Below are 18257 nucleotides of genomic sequence, written 5' to 3'. Positions count from 1 at the left end.
GTATGGTGCGTTTAAATTATATCATTTAGCAGTAATAAGTAGCTCTCATAAATATTATTTTTTCTGGTGAATAGTATTTATTATTAATAAACAACCGAACCAAGTGCTAGATACTTGAAAACCGCACACATCAAATAAATTATTTATCTTTTGTCATTATGAGTTCAGATCAGGCGCTGGTGGCTCCAGTTTCGGATAACCAATCAGAGGCCTGAGTCTACACTGAAGCCCGCCTTGCTGACACACCATTGGTTCTGTTATTTACGTAATCGGGTTATGGGCGGAGTTTATACCGCGTTTTGCAACGCCCTTTAAAACTACCTGGAAGGAAGGAGGCGACGGCAGCTGTCTTCACGGTTGTCTAGCGGTAAGTGATACCCAACATTATTTACGTCTCATTACTAATCTACCTTAGATTGTCTTTAATACCATGAATGTAAGAATATAAACCATCTATCTAGGATGTGGAGCATCCCTTTGCAGCAAACGGGCTTTGAACAGGATCTATTAGATATTGTTGGTTATTACTTACTTATTACAAGGTTGTATAAATGAATTGTCCTGTTAGGCTATCATCTCTACTTGAATTAACCTAAGATGTATACGATGAGATGTATTCGTTATGCACTATAAAGCCTAACCCAGTAATTATGCAACAGTCTTTGTTGGGTAAGTCAAATCAATGGGTAAACATTTATGGTGCTACAATACAATAACCTTACATTTTGGAACTCGCAAATCAGATAACTCAGATATCTGTCCTTAATAAAGTCGTGTGAATGCTGAATGAATACTGTTAGTGTTAACAGCAGTCAACGGCAGAGAGAATACTTCTTCAACCCGTTATCCGATCCATACACCGTGTAATTTGTTTGTGTATCCCAGTGGATAGCAGATGCACTTTGATTCCCCATATCACCTTGTAACCTGCGACACGCTTTTCTCCTGAGACTAGACTCACCACTTAGACTCAGTTTACTCCAGGTCTCTTTAACCAAAGCAGAAAACACTGTGACAGTATTGTAGTGTTCAAGTACTATTTAGTTTCTCCAAACAGTTGCTGCAAATCAATAATACTCCCTGTTCATGTATTTCTTTATTTTCTTTCTACCAGCAACATGGAACACATAGCGTGTCTAATTTCATAACATTTGTTTTTCCTGACACCTGTATCTTCGTCTGAATCCTTTACCACAGAGGAACAGGCGCAGTGGCAATGGAAGCAACCAGGAGGAGAAACAAAGTGCACAGCAATGGGAAGACGGCTGGAGAGAATGAGCCGACGGCACAGTGGGGGAGAGCCTGGTAACATTACATATATATGTTTAATCGCCACATCATTTTGTCTACATTTGTTCTGCCGAGCATCAAGAAAGTAATTTGATCCTGAGATCCTCTTTAAACATAAATAATCCAAAGTTGACCTCAAAGCAACTTTGTCCAGTACAGCTGCTATTCTCTGTTTCAATTAGCAGACACTTGTATCCAATGTGACAGTAAATTAAAGCTACAGTAGGCAATTTTCAGAAACCAGCCAGTGTAAGCAAGATTTCCAAATTTTCCACCTGAAAAAGTCCCACCCCTCCCTTCAGGCCTCCCTTCAAAGCCACTCCCCAAAAACACTTGACTCACTAGCTTTAACAAAAGGTCTGTCTAGCCTTGTGGAAGACACCAGACAGACAGGTAAGCCATCCAACTATTTCAATAGGGCAGAATGAAATGATTGGACAGGCTTATTACAGACCTGAGACAGCCAGAGATACCAGATATCTTTCTATTTTTGTCAGACCATTTAATTTAGTGATAGCTATCGGGAGGCAATGAGAATTTCAACAAATATGCCGAAAAATGCTTCAAACACAAAAAGTCTACCCTAGCTTGGTGCAGGTAGGGGGGGAAGGGCCTCTAATAGGTATGCGGTGGACATTGACGGGGATCGAACCCATCACCTATTGACTTGAAGTCGACCGCCCCCCCCAAAAACAACACTACGCGATACTCAACCAAAGTCCCCTCCACCCAGCACTTTGAGAAGAGGGTCTCTTCCTACACCCAGCACCCGTCTCACCTCTCCCCTCCTCTCACCACGTTGTCTGCAGGGAGGTGGACTGGTTCTCCTTGTCCAGCGTGATCGCCCTGCTGTGCTTCGCTCCCTTCATCGTGTACTTCTTTGTGATGGCGTGCGACCAGTACCAGTGCTCCGTCAGCCAGCCCCTCCTGGAGCTGTACAGCGGGGAGACCACCCTGCTCTCCATCTGGGCCCGGTCACCCTCCTTCACCTGGGAGGCTGCCAAGATCTACGCTGTCTGGGTGGGCTTCCAGGTAAAAAGGGAGAGGAGTGGAGAGTGAGGGGCTTTACACAAGGATATATAAGATTAAAAGATATATAATACTTAATTCACATCCATATAATTAAAGTTGAATAACAAGTCATTCTCAAGTCACAAGGATAAAGTGATACTACTCAGAGTTGTGTTGTTGTGTGTGTTTGTCCCTTAGTTGTTCCTGTACATGTGCATCCCTGACATCACCCATAAGTTCATCCCTGGCTACGTTGGTGGGGTTCAGGATGGATCTCGCACTCCAGCTGGTACTACGCACACACACACACACACACACACACACACACACACAACACATACACATTCAGCATCGGAGAGTTTTGTTAAAATAAAATAAATCATACAAAATAAATCATGACTTTTGAGATTATTTTGACTGTTATCTGACATAACTGAAAACAAAGCTGTAACAAAGATACAAATGTATGTATTCCTTTGTATCAATCAATGAACTGCATAGTCCTGTCTGTGTCCTTGTGTGTGTGTGTACGTGTATGTTTTTGTGTGATGACCCCCTCTGAAATACACACAACTCACCCTTGTGGTCTCTCTCCGTCTCTCTCTCTCAAGGTCTGATCAACAAGTATGAGATCAACGGTCTGCAGTGCTGGCTCATCACCCACGCCTTGTGGCTGGCCAACACCCACTATTTCCACTGGTTCTCCCCCACCATCATCTTCGACCACTGGATCCCACTGATGTGGTGCGCCAACATCCTGGGCTACCTGGTGGCCTCCTTCGCCTTCATCAAGGCCTACCTCTTCCCCACCAGCGCAGATGACTGGTGCGTGACAAGTATAGAGCTCTCCACAGACTAGGGAGATAAGCACATGTGGATGGATGGAGATATGGATGCAGATAATTCACATATGCAGTTCCTGTATACGTGAATTATGAGTTTCCTTATTGTGATAGACAATAAATAGGTAAGAGTCTGCACTGATTCCCACAGAGTTAGGTAACTATGCAGTTATCTTGCCTTTAACCAAAAGCATCTTAGGGCAGACTTACACTAGGCAAAGTTGCCCTGTACAGTACTCAAGTACGATTGCCCCCCCCCCCCCCACTGTGCCGCTGGCCTGTGTTCACACTAGGCAATCTCAACTGGGCTTGAGTACGGTTGCCTCTTGTACATATAGGTTGCGTATCTGTGCGTGTGCGCGTGTCAGCTCATTAGCATCTGTACCGTGGCCTGAGCACACTTCTCCGAAGTGTACTGAGGCCACGGAGTTTAACTGTACTTGAGCACGTATGGCGTGCTCACACTAGCCAAATGATCTAGACTTTAGGGTGCAAACGTACTCCGGCATGATACAGATGGCCTAGTGTGAGTGCGCCCTAATACAGTGAATTCAGATACATGAATCAGGTAGCGGTGAGGCTTTTTGGGTATTGGACCTGGTACCTTTCTGTTTAGAGTTGAATACGCAAGCCACTACTAGATTCTCCAGTAGTGTTTTGTTTGTTTACTCGCTGTTCTTTTACGGTTGGAGTTGTTCCGATTATGCAACATTTTGGGACATGAAACGGTGGTAAATCAAATCAAATTCAAGGCGGGAAAACATTTCCCCAATAATGTTCGCTATGGGTCCCCCAGACCCAACCGTTAATATAATTCTGTGCTCTCCTACAGCAAGTTCACCGGGAACGTCTTCTACAACTACATGATGGGCATCGAGTTCAACCCGCGCGTGGGCAAGTGGTTTGACTTCAAGCTGTTCTTCAACGGACGGCCGGGCATCGTGGCATGGACCCTCATCAACCTCTCCTACATGGCCAAGCAGCAGGAGCTCTATGGACACGTCACCAACTCCATGATCCTGGTCAACGTGCTGCAGGTTAGGAGCCAGAAGCCACCCAAGCACCCCTCAATAGTGGATAATCAGCTGAACTTCCGTGCAACTCAAATGGGCCATTTTTGATTCGCTTTGATTTGTTTACGCACACGAAAACCAGATAAAAACATAATCTCTTTATCAGACTGGAAAAGGACAATACACATTTTCTTTATCCAGTGTACCCTGGGGTTGAATGAAAGAAAAATACAGAAAAAATCTGCACTTAGTGGAGTCTAGTGTGTAGGTACTAATTTGCACAAACAAATGAGTACCAACAACACAATGTTCCCCCCCCCCCCCACAGGGCCTCTACGTGCTGGACTTCTTCTGGAATGAAGCGTGGTACCTGAAGACCATCGACATCTGTCACGACCACTTCGGCTGGTACCTGGGCTGGGGAGACTGTGTGTGGCTGCCCTACCTCTACACACTGCAGGTACACTGCAGCCACACACACACACACACACACACACACACACATTCACACCTGAGACACGCACACAAACATATGCACACACACACACGTGCGTGTGCGCACCTCACATACACACGCGTACCTCTCAATACACACACACATACCTCACATACTTCACAAACTTTCACACTTGAGACCCACACACACACACCTCACATGCACACACACATCTCACATACACCCATGCTTACACAGACACGCACACGCGCACACACACACACACACACACACACACACACAGACAGACCCACAGACCCACACACTACATATTTCCAGCGGATTATGTGTCTAGATATAATTCTCTCTCTCTCTCTCTCTCTCTCTCTCTCTCTCTCTCTCCCCTCCACAGGGCCTCTACCTGGTGTACCACCCGGTGCAGCTGTCGACGCCCTACGCCGGCGCGGTGCTGGCGCTGGGCCTGGCCGGCTACTACATCTTCCGCTCCACCAACCACCAGAAGGACGTGTTCCGCCGCACCGAGGGCACCTGCTCCATCTGGGGCCGCCGCCCGCCCGCCTTCATCGAGTGCTCGTACCGCTCGGCCGACGGCGGCGTCCACCGCAGCAAGCTGCTGACCTCGGGCTTCTGGGGCGTGGCGCGCCACTTCAACTACACGGGCGACCTGATGGGCTCGCTGGCGTACTGCGCGGCGTGCGGCGCCGGCCACCTGCTGCCCTACTTCTACGTGGTGTACATGACCGTCCTGCTGGTGCACCGCTGCGTGCGCGACGAGCACCGCTGCAGCAGCAAGTACGGCGCAGACTGGAAGCGCTACACCGACGCCGTGCCCTACCGCCTGCTGCCCGGCCTCTTCTGAGCATGACGCTGGGACAGGTGGCGGGGGGGGGGGGGGGAGGTGTGTGTGTGTGTGTGTGTGTGTGTGTGTGTGTGTGTGTCAAAGAAGCACTGCTGTAGTGTGCACCGATCTGACAGACTGGCCAGGTATGTGTATATGTGTGTATAGACACTCTGTGTGTGTATATACATAGCATATGACTTGTTTGGAGATTGTGTTGAGGGCTGACTTGATGCACAAATGGGTGGGTGGGTGAGGGTGGGGGTGTGTGTGTGTGTGTGTGTGTGTGTGTGTGTGTGTGTGTATGTGCGTGTGTGTGTGTGCGTGCGTGCGTGAGAGTAAGTGACTGCATGTCCATAAAGATCCCATTCCATTCCTTCAAGAGACACAACCAAAAGGTGAACAAGTCCTGATTTGGGGGTTAAGACTAAACCATGTTTCTGTTTTCTGTTATGCCTTATGTTCTGAGCTATTGGTCCTTACAGCTGGTCCCTCTAATGGGTTTTAAGGATTAATCCAGATGTTAAGCCAGATGTTAAGCCAGACTGAAATAGGCTGCTTTTGAGGATGATGAATACTCTGTTGTATTCACTTGATACTGACTGAAATAGCAGACACAATATAGTTTCCCGTTTCCTCACTGAAACCAGAGGCCTTGCCCTTGAACCAGCAGTGAAAGCTCTCTTTTTAGGATTCCTTGTGCAATTTTTATCTTGTACAGTACTTTCTGGGAAAGGATTTTAGTATTTTTACAAGAAAGCATCCTTTTCAAGCAGGTGTCGACGTTGCTGTGTTACTGCCATGTACAATTGTGAAATGTTTGGACCTTTGTCATTTGATTTCCGTTTGCATTCCATTTTCCATTGCCACTGCTTGCACTGCTTAATGAGATCAGAAAATAAAGCATCTCTATCATTGGTTATGGACTCAGAGTGCTCATTATTTCTGCGGTTATGAAAGCTTTTGCATACAGGTTGGAGACTGATCCATCCATAAATACAATTCACACAGTTCATCTTGTAAAAGATTTGTATCTGATAAAATGTTTATTTTGTTGTATTAACACAACACCAAGTAACACCAAATGTTTGGTGATGTTATGAATGATTGGTTAGAAAATGGCTCTAGACTGTAAACAAGGAGGCGTCATTCAGCCTGTACAACCACAGTCCAACTGTGTCGCAATATAGGTCTGGTGACAAGAGCGGTAATGTAAAGTGAATACCCGCTATGTTTGAGTAAGAGCATGATGCTCAATGATGAAAATTGCATCGGATGTTTACAGGTCTGCGTCCGCCATTGTTTTCTGTATGAAAGTAGCTGAACAGATCAGACCATAGTTGATGTGAAACAACTAGAGGCGAATAGACTATAGTGACCTCTGTAGGACGCTATGATTCATATATTAAAGATGCCATGACATGCCACCAGCTGTGGTGTGATTAGCCATTACAAGTAGTTTTGGAAATCAGCCCCTTAAGACATCACAGGTGTGCGTGTCCACCTAGATGTGTGACGGATAGATGGGCAACGTTTGCTACAGTCCACTGGGTAGGCTGATAGACTGATCTATCCAGCACACATCGAGGGAGACACGTCCACTTTCTGCCCCTTATGATGTCATAAGGAGCAGATTTCCAAAACGGCTTGTAACGGCTAATCACACCACACCTGGTGGCATGTCATGGCCCCTTTAACTTGGATGTTGAAGTGTCCGTCTGGATTTTCAGATCATTTTTAGTTTTAGGGACTAATGCAGATTATTTAACTTAAGTTAAATAAGTTATTATTAACACTTTTTGAAATTGGTCAAGTATTGAGCGAGCCAAACACTGCAGTAGTAGTCAGCTCACACGGGCTGCAATGTATTTCTCTGGGACAGTAGCTTGCTGTCAATGTACTTCCTCTGAAAGTGCTTGTTTTTGCCACTGACAGCCTCAGATTATATATTATTATACATAGACAAAATACTTTTCTCTTTACCTTTCGCTTGATCTGTCTGTTTGTTTTTGTGTCCAACAAGTAGTGGTGCTCAATACTGGGCTACATTTAAAAGATTGTGGTCCACATTAGTCCCTTGTGCCCAAATTGAGTTTTGAAATGTTTGAGTCTAACTCTACCTCCCAGTAGTCACGTATTTTTTATCCCACCTGTACTATCTATCAAACACATCTCTGCATGTAGTAGTTTGAATTATGTTAATAAATTATACTGAATGCCCTTCTATAGGGCAAACACACAATTATCTGTGTGTTTATTTTAATTATCTTGTTGGCTAGCGGTGGCAGTATTTTCACTCTCAATGTCGAGGAAATGCACTGAACTGCATCGCTTCCTGCCATTTACCTGTACCTGTACGAATCACTACTAACCAAGTAGAAACCTGTACTAAATCTGTCTTAGAATACATGCTCAGCATCAAGCACTATAGAGTGGATTAAAATATCAAGAACAAATAGATAATAGATAATAAATAATTTTTTACTTAATATCCAGCACTGTAATTTGCTGGGTCGCAACATTGCTTTCCTCCTCCTCCTCTCCTTTTTTCTCCTTTTCTTCCTCCTACTCCATTTTCTCATGCTTCTCTTCCTCCGTCTCCTCCTCATCATCCGTACTCCCCCCCTCGTCATCCTCCTCCTCCTCTTCCTCCTCCTCCCCCTAATTATGTTATTATTTCTCCTTCTCCTTCTCATCCTTTTCTTCTTGTTCCTCATCATCCCTTTCTTTGTTGTTTTCTTCTTCCACCTTTTCCTGATGCTCCTCCTTCTGTTTCTACTTATCTCCATCTTGGACTTTCCCTTCCTCCTCTTTATAATCTTATATAACAGATATAATAATTCCCCTCTCCTGCCCCCTCCTCTATCTCCTCCTGCAGTCCTCTCTCCTTCCCCTCTGAAGGACTCAATCAGATACTGAGAGGAGGTGGCAGACACGCCCTCCTGCTCCTCTATCCAGGGGTGTGTATCTGGAGGAAACCTACTGTTGAGGAGGCGCTCTCCTCTCTCTCCTCCTCCAGCCCACTCTCCTTCTTCTAGCTGCCTCCCGACTCCTTTATATGAGTGATCTCTTCCCTCTTCCCTAGCATTGATGTCACAGATGTCCTCCTCTCCCTCCTCCACACTTTGCTCCACCTCCTCCCAGTCTTCTTCAGACTCTTGGCGATGGGAGTGCTGGTGGTGATGCTGGGCGGTGGACAGGCCAACTGGCAGGGAGCCCAGTCTGGTGTTTACAGAAACACCTTCAGACCAATCATCGGTCTGGATGTCAGGGCTCAGTTTGAGTTGGTTGGTTGCGCTGGTGGAGCTGTCTTCTGAATAGTGTTGGCCATGGTCTGACACACTGTAAGAAGAAAATGCAATTGATCACATTCTTGAAATTCCTGTTGCTCACGCTCTCTCGCTCTCTCAAGAAAATAGAATAGAAGAGAAAAAGAAAGCTTTGACAAAGTAATTCTCTCTATTTGTTTTCATCTCCCCACTTTCAGATAGACAGTCTGACTTAAAGACAAACACTTACAAACTGTGGCCATAATACCCTGGCAGTAGAGACACGAAGGGATGCTGCAGAATGTCTCTGGGGGTCATTCTTAGACCAGGGTCTATTGTCAGCAGGCCTTTCAGTAAGTCCAGTAATTCCATGAGGACATCTTCTGTTTCCTCTGGATAGATCTGCATTTGGAATCAATGTCAAATCAGTTAAACTCTAAGCATCTCGTATTACTGTACTATTTAATTCATTGTCAACTTCTATATAAGATATCTACCAAAGGTAGGATGTCCATGAGGTCATCAAGGGGTGCGCGGAGGGGTCTGTCCTGCTCCTTCTGTCCGTTTGGATTGTTGTAAAACTCCTCTGGAGTCTAAAACCACATATATATGATCAATATCATACCGGCTATACAATATACTACCTTTATATATTGAACATATTTTTGCCCTGACAGGTGAAATCAGTGTTCATACTTTGAGGCGCCAGCCATGATTGGGAGAGCCCTGGTCCTTGGTGAAATAGCAGTGAGCCCTGATACCATTGTTTATCAGGTGCTCAGAGGGAACGTTGTGTGTGTCCATGATGGATGCCAGCTGGAGAGACAACACAGCAACACATGAGCCCACATTCTTCACAACGTCTCCCCGGAGCCTGAGAGAGATGCGTTTGTCATGTGTTCCCTCTATGAGGCGAAGACTGCGGTTGAGCTCCACTGACCAGTTCATACTCATCACCACATGGGTACAGGTGTTCTCCCAAAAACAGGGAGGCAATGACACAGCCAAGAGACCAGATGTCGATGGCCTCTGTGACCGGCAGGCCCAAGACGACCTCCGGAGCCCTGAGGATTACACACATGGTACCGCCATCTTTCCACAACACCATATGAGATGCATCAGAACCATTTTCCATAAGTAACATGACCAACGGAAGAAAGTAAACCGGCACCAACAGAGAGTCTGGCCGCGCCCTGGTAGAACTCACCTGTATTCCAGAGGCTGTAAGAAATCTCCCAGTGCTACGTCTGAGACGGGGAAGGCCAGCCCAAAGTCAATGAGTTTGACCTTTAGCGGTTGGTCTCGCCGGTTCACAAACATAACGTTGTCCGTTTTCAGGTCAGTGTGGAAGATCCCCAGGGCGTTCACTGCCTGGAGGGCCACGGCCAACTGCATTCACAAAGGCAGAAATGAGTGTTATTGTTTTCAACGCTTCTGATCGATGTCGTTCTCATTTTTCTCTTTTCTTTTCATCAGCGCTCGCAAATACCCACAATTATTCGAGCAACACATACTGACCTGTTGAGTTATGACACTCAGCTCCAGAAGGCTCAGAGGTTGGAAGGTGGAAGTCCAATAATCATAAAGGCTGATGTCCAGCATCTCAAAGACCAGACAGGTGTGGCCCCTGTGCACAAAGTGCTCAAACCAGCGCACAATGTTGCACTTGTCCGGGTCCAAGGCCTTGATGATTTTGAGCATCGCAATCTGATAAGATAAGATAATCCTTTATTAGTCTCACAGGGGGGAAATTTGTAGGGTTACAGCAGCAAAGAGGATAGTGCAAAGAACAGACAACAGTAGTGAAAATACAATAAGAAAATACAAAAAATACAAATACAAATACAAATACAAATAATGGACTATATACAACAGTGTGCACATGTGCATATGTATTGGCAGTGAGTGTGTGTGTGTGTGTGTGTGTGTGTGTGTGTGTGTGTGTGTGTGTGTGTGTGTGTGTGTGTGCGCGTGTGTGTGTATGTGTGTGCGTGTCTGTGTGTGTGTGTGTGTGTGTGTGTGTGTGTGCGTGTCAGGGGGAGCAGTGCTGATTGAATCATTCATTGAATGATTCATCTGTAGATGGATCCACCAATAAGTGAATTGAAATATATTCACCCGTTCATGTAGGGTTTAGTAGTACTCAGAGGTAAAGTAGCAAGAGCATCAGGTTCTATTTAAACATCAAAAGGCTGAATGATATCTACCTCATCCTCAGCCGCAACTATGTTGTCATCCGTCTTGTTAAGGATTTTGACAGCCACTGTCTGCTTGGTGTCCATGTTCAGACACGTGGCCACCTTACCAAAAGAGCCTTCCCCCACGAAGGACTGGACCAGGTAGTGAGAGGAGGTGCTGGCTAGCACATCCTGCTCCTCTACCAAGAAGTCTGTACCATCCACCTCACCCATGTCCTCCTCTCCCTCCTCCACACTTTGCTCCACCTCCTCCCAGTCTTCTTCAGACTCTTGGTGATGGGAGTGCTGGTGGTGATGCTGGGAGATGGACAGGCCAACTGGCAGGGAGCCCAGTCTGGTGTTTACAGAAACACCTTCAGACCAACCATCGGTCTGGATGTCAGGGCTCAGTTTGAGTTGGTTGGTTAGCACATCCTGCTCCTCTACCAAGAAGTCCTTAAGAGGATGAGGCATCCTGTTGAGGAGAACGGTCTTCCTCGAATGCTATGTCGAAAGTTAACTTGGATGCTCACTTGAATGTTAACGCAAATGCTAAATCCAATGCTAACTCCAATGCTAACATGAATGCTAACTTGTCGCTGCTGTACAAGAACAACTGCTGTAAGTCACCAAAGTAATCACGCAATGAGCAGCCCGTCACTCAAACTGACTTATCTAGCTGCTCTGTGCTGTGACATCATAATGTCACAAGGCTTAGAATCCTGAAGTCACATTTTAGAATTATGTTCTTGAGGCCTCTGAAAGAACTTTTGGTTTTGGTTTCCATGGCAAACACAAACAAACAAAATAAACTTGAATTTGGTCTGCATATATGCATATTGTTTGTTTTTTGTTTGTTTGTTGTTTGTTTTTAGGATGCCCATTTTCATCTGGCCGGGGACTACAGCAGGATATTAGCCATGCTGGCTAAAGCTGCCCTTTTTACTGTATTTAATGCAGTTGATCAATTGGGACTGTCCACGTACAATAAAACAATAAAATAAAAATAAAAAATAATAAAAAAAATAAAAATAATAATATATATATATATATATATAATGCTTCGACCAGGGTATATTGTCAGCATCCCTTTCATCCTCTTCTTCCTCTGGATATAACTGCATTTGGAAACAATGTCAGTACTGTAACACTCAAAGCCACATCAATCGTATTACTGTACTATTTAATTAATGTGTCAACTACTATATAAGATATCTACCGAAGGTAATAGGATGTCTATGCATTCATCCACGGGGGCCACGAGGGGTCCCTCCTACTCCTCGTTTGGCTTGTTGCAAAACTCTTCTGGAGTCTCAAACAACATATGAATATAAAATATAAAATATAAAATATAAAATACACTACCTATATACTACCAGATTCTTTTCACGACATGTGAATTAAGTAACAATATTTAAATATGAAGGCGCCAGCCATGATTTCGGAGAGCCCTGGTCCTTAATGAAATACCATTTTGATTTGATAGCATTGTCTAACAGGTTCTCTGAGAGTATGTTGTGTTTGTGTCTAGGATGACTTCCAGCTGGAGGGACAACACAGCAACACATTAGCCCACATTTGAAAGAAAATCTTGAGGCAATAACCCACCCAAGGGCCCAGATGTTGATGGCGTCTGTGATCCGCAGGCCACGAGCAACCAGGGGGTGTAGAGAATTACACACGTGTTAATTTTCAAAGTGTGTGTGTTTTAGTAAATGGTGTGAAGATAGGCCTATTTATATTGTATTTGGTCATGAGGTTTGCTCACATATTTGCTGTGAGCTAATCTCTCTGCCACATTTGGGCTTAAGAGGGTTTCACAACAACATTGGACCTACTCCCTGTTCATTCATTCATATTTCTTTATTTTCTTTCTACAAGTGAATTGCACTAACATGCAGCACATAGCTTGTCTAATTTCATAACATTTGTTTTCCTTGACGCCTGTATCTTTTATCTATTCACTTGAAGAAAACCTTGCTCAGATACTGACTGAAATAGCAAAGGCTTTGCCCTTGAATAAGCAGTGAAAGCTCTCTTTTTAGGATTCCTTGTGCAATTGTTATCTTGTATAGTAATTTCTGGGAAATAATTTTTGTATTTTTACAAGAAAGCATCATTTTCAAGCAACTGTCGATGTTGCTGTGTTACTGCCATGTACAATTGAGAAATTTTTGGACCTTTGTCATTTGATTTCCGTTTGCATTCCATTTTCCATTGCCACTGCTTGCACTGCTTAATGAGATCAGAAAATAAAGCATCTCTATCATTGGTTATGGACTCACAGTGCTCATTATTTCTGCGATTATGAAAGCTTTTGCATACAGGTTGGAGACTGATCCATCCAGAAATACAATTCACACAGTTCATCTTGTAAAATATTTGTATCTGATAGAATGTTTATTTTGTTTTAGTAATTTTTGGTGATATTATGAATGATTGGTTAGAAAATGGCTCTTGACTGTAAACCAGGAGGCGCAATTCTGTGCAACCACAACCACTGTGTCGCAAGATAGGCCTGTTAACAAGAACGTTAATGTAAAATTTAGTGTCTGATATATCTGCTATGTTTGAGTGAGAACATGATGCTCAATAATGAAAATTGCATCGGATGTTTGGAGATAAGAAACAATCATATGTGGCATATTTTGTATTCCATATAGTTTAAAATATTTAAGTTGTGCAAAGAAATGATATGAATTGGTAATCGAACTCATCATGATCCCGCCGCTTACGCTGCAGTAGCATACCTTCTCCACCAGATAGCAGCCATGTGCAACATATATGAAAAGTCCGGTGTTTACACCTGCACTTTTATTTTCAAAATCATTGGGTTGAAGCTGAATTCTTGGGATAAATGGTTGTCAACACAGGAACAGGAATTTACATTTGGAATTTAAGAAAATGTATATTTGCACTACTTCACTCATAGATTTTATGTTTGAGATGGCACAGGCAATATTAAGATAGAAGCTCATTTTAAAGAAGCTCATTTTAAAGTAGCTCATTTCATGCTCAACAAGGTGTTGAGCATGTTATGCCATACATGTTGTCAATTATAGCTAATTGCGAGCGCATACCTGGTCCCTGTACATGACCAGCGGCGGCGATAGGACCTATTCTCACTGTAGCCCTTATCAAAGTCAAATAATTGATGAAGGCTACATCTTTTATGATAATTGCAGCATTATCGATCTTGAGGTTTTTTTCTGAAACATAATGTAATGCAAAGTAAAATTCATTACATGGCAATTCCTCTTGTAATTAACGGTTTCTCAAATTAACTTGAAAGCCAGAGAGGTGACAGGGAGGATCACTCATAACAGAGTTAGAGAGATAGATGGGCACTCTCTCTCTCTCTCTCTCTCTCTCTCTCTCTCTCTCTCTCTCTCTCTCTCTCTCTCTCTCTCTCTCTCTCTACCTCTATCTATCTGTCTCTCTCACTATGTGTGTGGGTGTGTCTGTGTGTGTGTGTGTGTGTGTGTGTGTGTGTGTGTGTGTGTGTGTGTGTGTGTGTGTGAGTGTGTGTGTAAGAGAGCAGACCATGGAAAGAAAGGCAGTGGCCCTCAAGATGCTAAAAGCAGGCAAATTGAATTTAGCCAGTTGAGATCGAGCGCTCATCAATTTAAATTCCTGCCTACGCATAATGACCGCATTGTAAAAATTCCATACAGCTGCACGTCCGTCTGAGGGTGGGGGTGGGTGGGGTGACTTTGGAGTGGTTTTAATGGAGCAATAGATGATGGGGCCGACTCAGCAACAAAGAGCAATATTTCTACACTAACCCTAGCCATAAGTTGACCGATTCCCTTGCTCAAGGGTGTGTAGGCCATTTAACGTCCCAACCCCTACTAGACTTCTCTGTTTTGGGACCGCAATGGTGGAACGAGCTCCCTACCGATGTCAGGACTGCAGAGCCGCTCACCAGCTTCCGCAAGAGACTTAAGACTCACTTGTTCAGAGTTTACCTGGACTCTCCATATAGCATCCCTCCCTACACCCCACCGCCCCGTCTCCTCCCTTACTCTCCTAAAAACACTTGTCTTACGTACTTATTTTATGTTTGCACGTCCTAGCACCTAATGTACGCATTTGTTTTATGTTTTACGACCTGGCACGCAAAAAGTACTTAGCATCCTGTAACATGTTAGCCTAGCTAGCAATGTTTTATACGGGAAATGGGTTAACCTAGCAATTGCAAGTGCTTGGCAATTGTTCTATGAACATGCCTACTGTTCCGGCCGTGATATATTGTGGTTTCACTTTCTTCTGACAAATGTACTTATTGTAATTAACTTTGGATAAAAGCGTCTGCAAAATGCCCTAAATGTTATTGTAAATTTAGAATATTTGTTCAAACAGATCCTGCCAATCAGAGTTATGCTCATATTCTCTTCGCTCTGGCAGACTCTGGTTGCAAGTAAAGCAAAAACATAAAATCGGAGAAAAGTATTCTACATATTTCATATTTCGTAGTTATTCAGTCTATTTCTAATAAAAACAATTTTATTGCCTCACTTTCCTTGGGCACTGTTCTTTTGACTGACAGACTGCGATACTTCTTGTGCGTCTGGATTGAGGTCCTATCTGTCAGGAGAGAGAAGCCAAACGTGATTTTGCGAGATCGGGACAGTCTCACAAGGCGAAATGTCACAAGCTTGGAGCTTATCCAGGATTTGAATCCGCGACCTCGTGCAATGACTCTGGGTCGAAGAGGCACTGCTGTGCACCGATCTGACAGACTGGGCAGATATATCTGTTGTTTATGTAAATAATATCTTTATGGCACACACACACACACACACACACACACACACACACACACACACACACACACACACACACACACACACAATCACATTTATTTGACTATTGCAGTCAGCCAGACCGCAATAGGCTGCTTTGGGGATGAATACTGTTTTGTATTCACTTGACGAAAACCTTCAGATACTGACTGAAATAGCAGAAACAATATAGTTTCGGATTTCCTCACTGAAACAAGAGGTTCTCCTTGAAGCACCAGTGATAGCTCTCTTTTTAGGATGTCCGCCTATTGTTGAGACCGTCCTGATATTCAAGCTGTTTTTCTAACTGAATATCAGTCTGGCCGTGGATGGGCGGGGCCATACTGATATTCAGCCATACTTTGATCTAAGTCCTGCCAATCAAAGTGACGGTCGTGTTCTCTTTGGTCTGGCAGACTCTGGCTGGAAGTAAAGCAAAAACATACCATCGGAGGATACCGTTATTCAGTCTATTTCTATTAAAAACAGTTTGATTGCCTCACTTTCCTTGGGCACTGTTCTTTTGATTGACAGACTGCAACACTTCTTGTACGTCTGGATTGAGGTTATACCTCTCAGGAGAGAGAAGCCAAACGGGCTCTCACGAGATCAGGACGGTCTCACAAGGCGAAATGTCCCAAGCTTGGAGCTTGTCCAGGATTTGAACCCGCAACCTTGTGTACGCGAGAATCAAACCCTTTCTGCCTGGACCAACAAGCCAGCCAAGTGAATAGTAGCAATAGCAATAGTGGAGTCGGCGTACATTGGAGAATAAGAGATGGAGGTACTGAGTGGGCACTTGAAATGAGATACATGCGGGAATCACACAGGGATAGTTGGACCAAGTGCCAGCCTTCAGAAAAAAAAAAAACCTTGTGTTGATTTCCAGGGAGGCCAAATTATTTTTTATTGGCAGTTTGGAAGGAACGGCAATGCTGAGGTGAGGGATTCGGTGGAAGGGTGAAGGAGGGAGTGGGTGGAGGGAAGAGGGGATGTAGTTAAGAGGAAAGAACCAGATGATTATTAACATTGTTTGTTGTTTGAAGTTTTAAGGAATTTAACTTTTTTAGATTAATGGTGGATACTCTTAATGATAATCCCACCGTTCGTTCCTCATTAGCGGGACGGGAGTTTCTTTGGCCAATAAAAGTACATCCAATTCCCTTTTAATCCTCTCGTGGTTCTGCCTTGTTATCTTCTCTTCCTTGTAATTTAGAACTTACTAAAAATAAAAATAAATCTTTACCTTCCCCAACAACACCAGCTCCTTCCCTCGTTCATCTTTCCTTCTTCCTTCCTCCTTTCTATTCAACCCCTCACAATTTCCGTCCTGTTGACCTGTGACCTTTCGCCTTGCTTCGCGGGACAGATGACAGACTGACGCCGGCGTCGGAAAAGGGAGGTATCGGAAGGCTAAACAACACAGATACCCACCACACGGGTCCTCCAAAGGTCAGGAGCCCTACGGTGACCCCCAGGGGTGGGGGGTGGGGGGGCCTTATCTCTGACTCTACTGACAAGGAGATTCCACTGTTGTAAACACCTTTTTTTAATCATCAAAATGGGGGGCCTTGAGGTTGTCTGTTCTGGCTCAAGGTAACGGCATTCCAAAGGGGAAAACTATGTGGTCCAAGACAGCACTCCTCACTGAGGGCTGGGGCGTCCCTTCATTGCAGTGGGGACCGCTATGGAGCTCTCCAAAACACGAACCGTCCCCTCCACATTGAAGGGAAGTTCTGGATGATAGTTGTAAGTCCCTTCGTCGCAGCCAAGGTATTCTGACCACAGAAATCATTTCTGATGATACGGACAAAAGTAAATCAAGGCCCCACGGCAATGTCGTGGCCTTTTTGCACCACAGACAATGAGTCAGATGAAATGTGGCAAGTTCAACGTTTTATCGTGTTGATATCGCTGAGTTTCAAGTCACGACGGGAACTTTTCTGACTCAACCAAACATTTAATCTATTTCGTGCACAGACCAAACCCAACAAGAAAATGAACTTATGATATTGTTTTCGGGGTTGTTTTGTTCAAATTTATGAAAGGAATCACACCAAAAGTAAAAAGAATCAAGCCTGACAGGGGCAGAGAGAACAGGAAGAAACCGACTGGTGCAACAAACACATGTTTTCACAGGCACATCCCCAAACATATTTACCCACAGACATGTGGAACAGGTGGTCAGTTTCCAGTGGAGTGAAGTGATTCTGTTTGGCTTGTTTGGTTGCCTAGGAGATTACTGAATCTATGTTTGAACGTTCACCAAGCCAAGTTTGTGTCCGTGTGCCTTTGTGTGCGTGTGTGTGTGTGTGTGCGTGTGAGCTTGTTCGGTGGTTAGTGCAAGGGACAGCGAGTGATCCAGCAAAGCAGTTAAAGTCACAGCCAGTTGTCCAGGGGGTTACAAGGGGGATGCTGGTGAGAAGAGGCCTCCAGAGAATAGAGAGAGTATGAGCCAGACTAGGAACAGCCCCAAGGACGGCTCCTTCTCACCCCAACTCCTGCCAGGCCTCACCCAGCCTCACCCCTCTCCAATATGCGTATGGAGAGAATCCAATGCATGCTGCCGATCCCAC

General features: G+C 44.5%; 1 protein-coding gene across 1 annotated transcript; it reads left to right on the top strand.

Annotated features, from left to right (window-relative positions):
• Positions 1–321: 321 nt before the first annotated feature.
• On the top strand, positions 322–6371 carry dhcr7 (7-dehydrocholesterol reductase). Its single transcript, XM_084476259.1, has 8 exons — positions 322–367; positions 1198–1305; positions 2100–2322; positions 2500–2590; positions 2913–3126; positions 3976–4180; positions 4485–4616; positions 5005–6371. Exons 2-8 carry the CDS (start codon positions 1217–1219, stop codon positions 5470–5472), a joined length of 1422 nt encoding a protein of 473 aa, XP_084332385.1. The 5' UTR covers positions 322–367; positions 1198–1216; the 3' UTR covers positions 5473–6371.
• Positions 6372–18257: the final 11886 nt, after the last annotated feature.

This window comes from Micromesistius poutassou (genome assembly GCF_964030765.1).
Source record: "Micromesistius poutassou genome assembly, chromosome: 12".
Lineage (NCBI taxonomy): Eukaryota > Metazoa > Chordata > Actinopteri > Gadiformes > Gadidae > Micromesistius > Micromesistius poutassou.
This window is presented reverse-complemented; position numbering and strand designations above follow the sequence as displayed.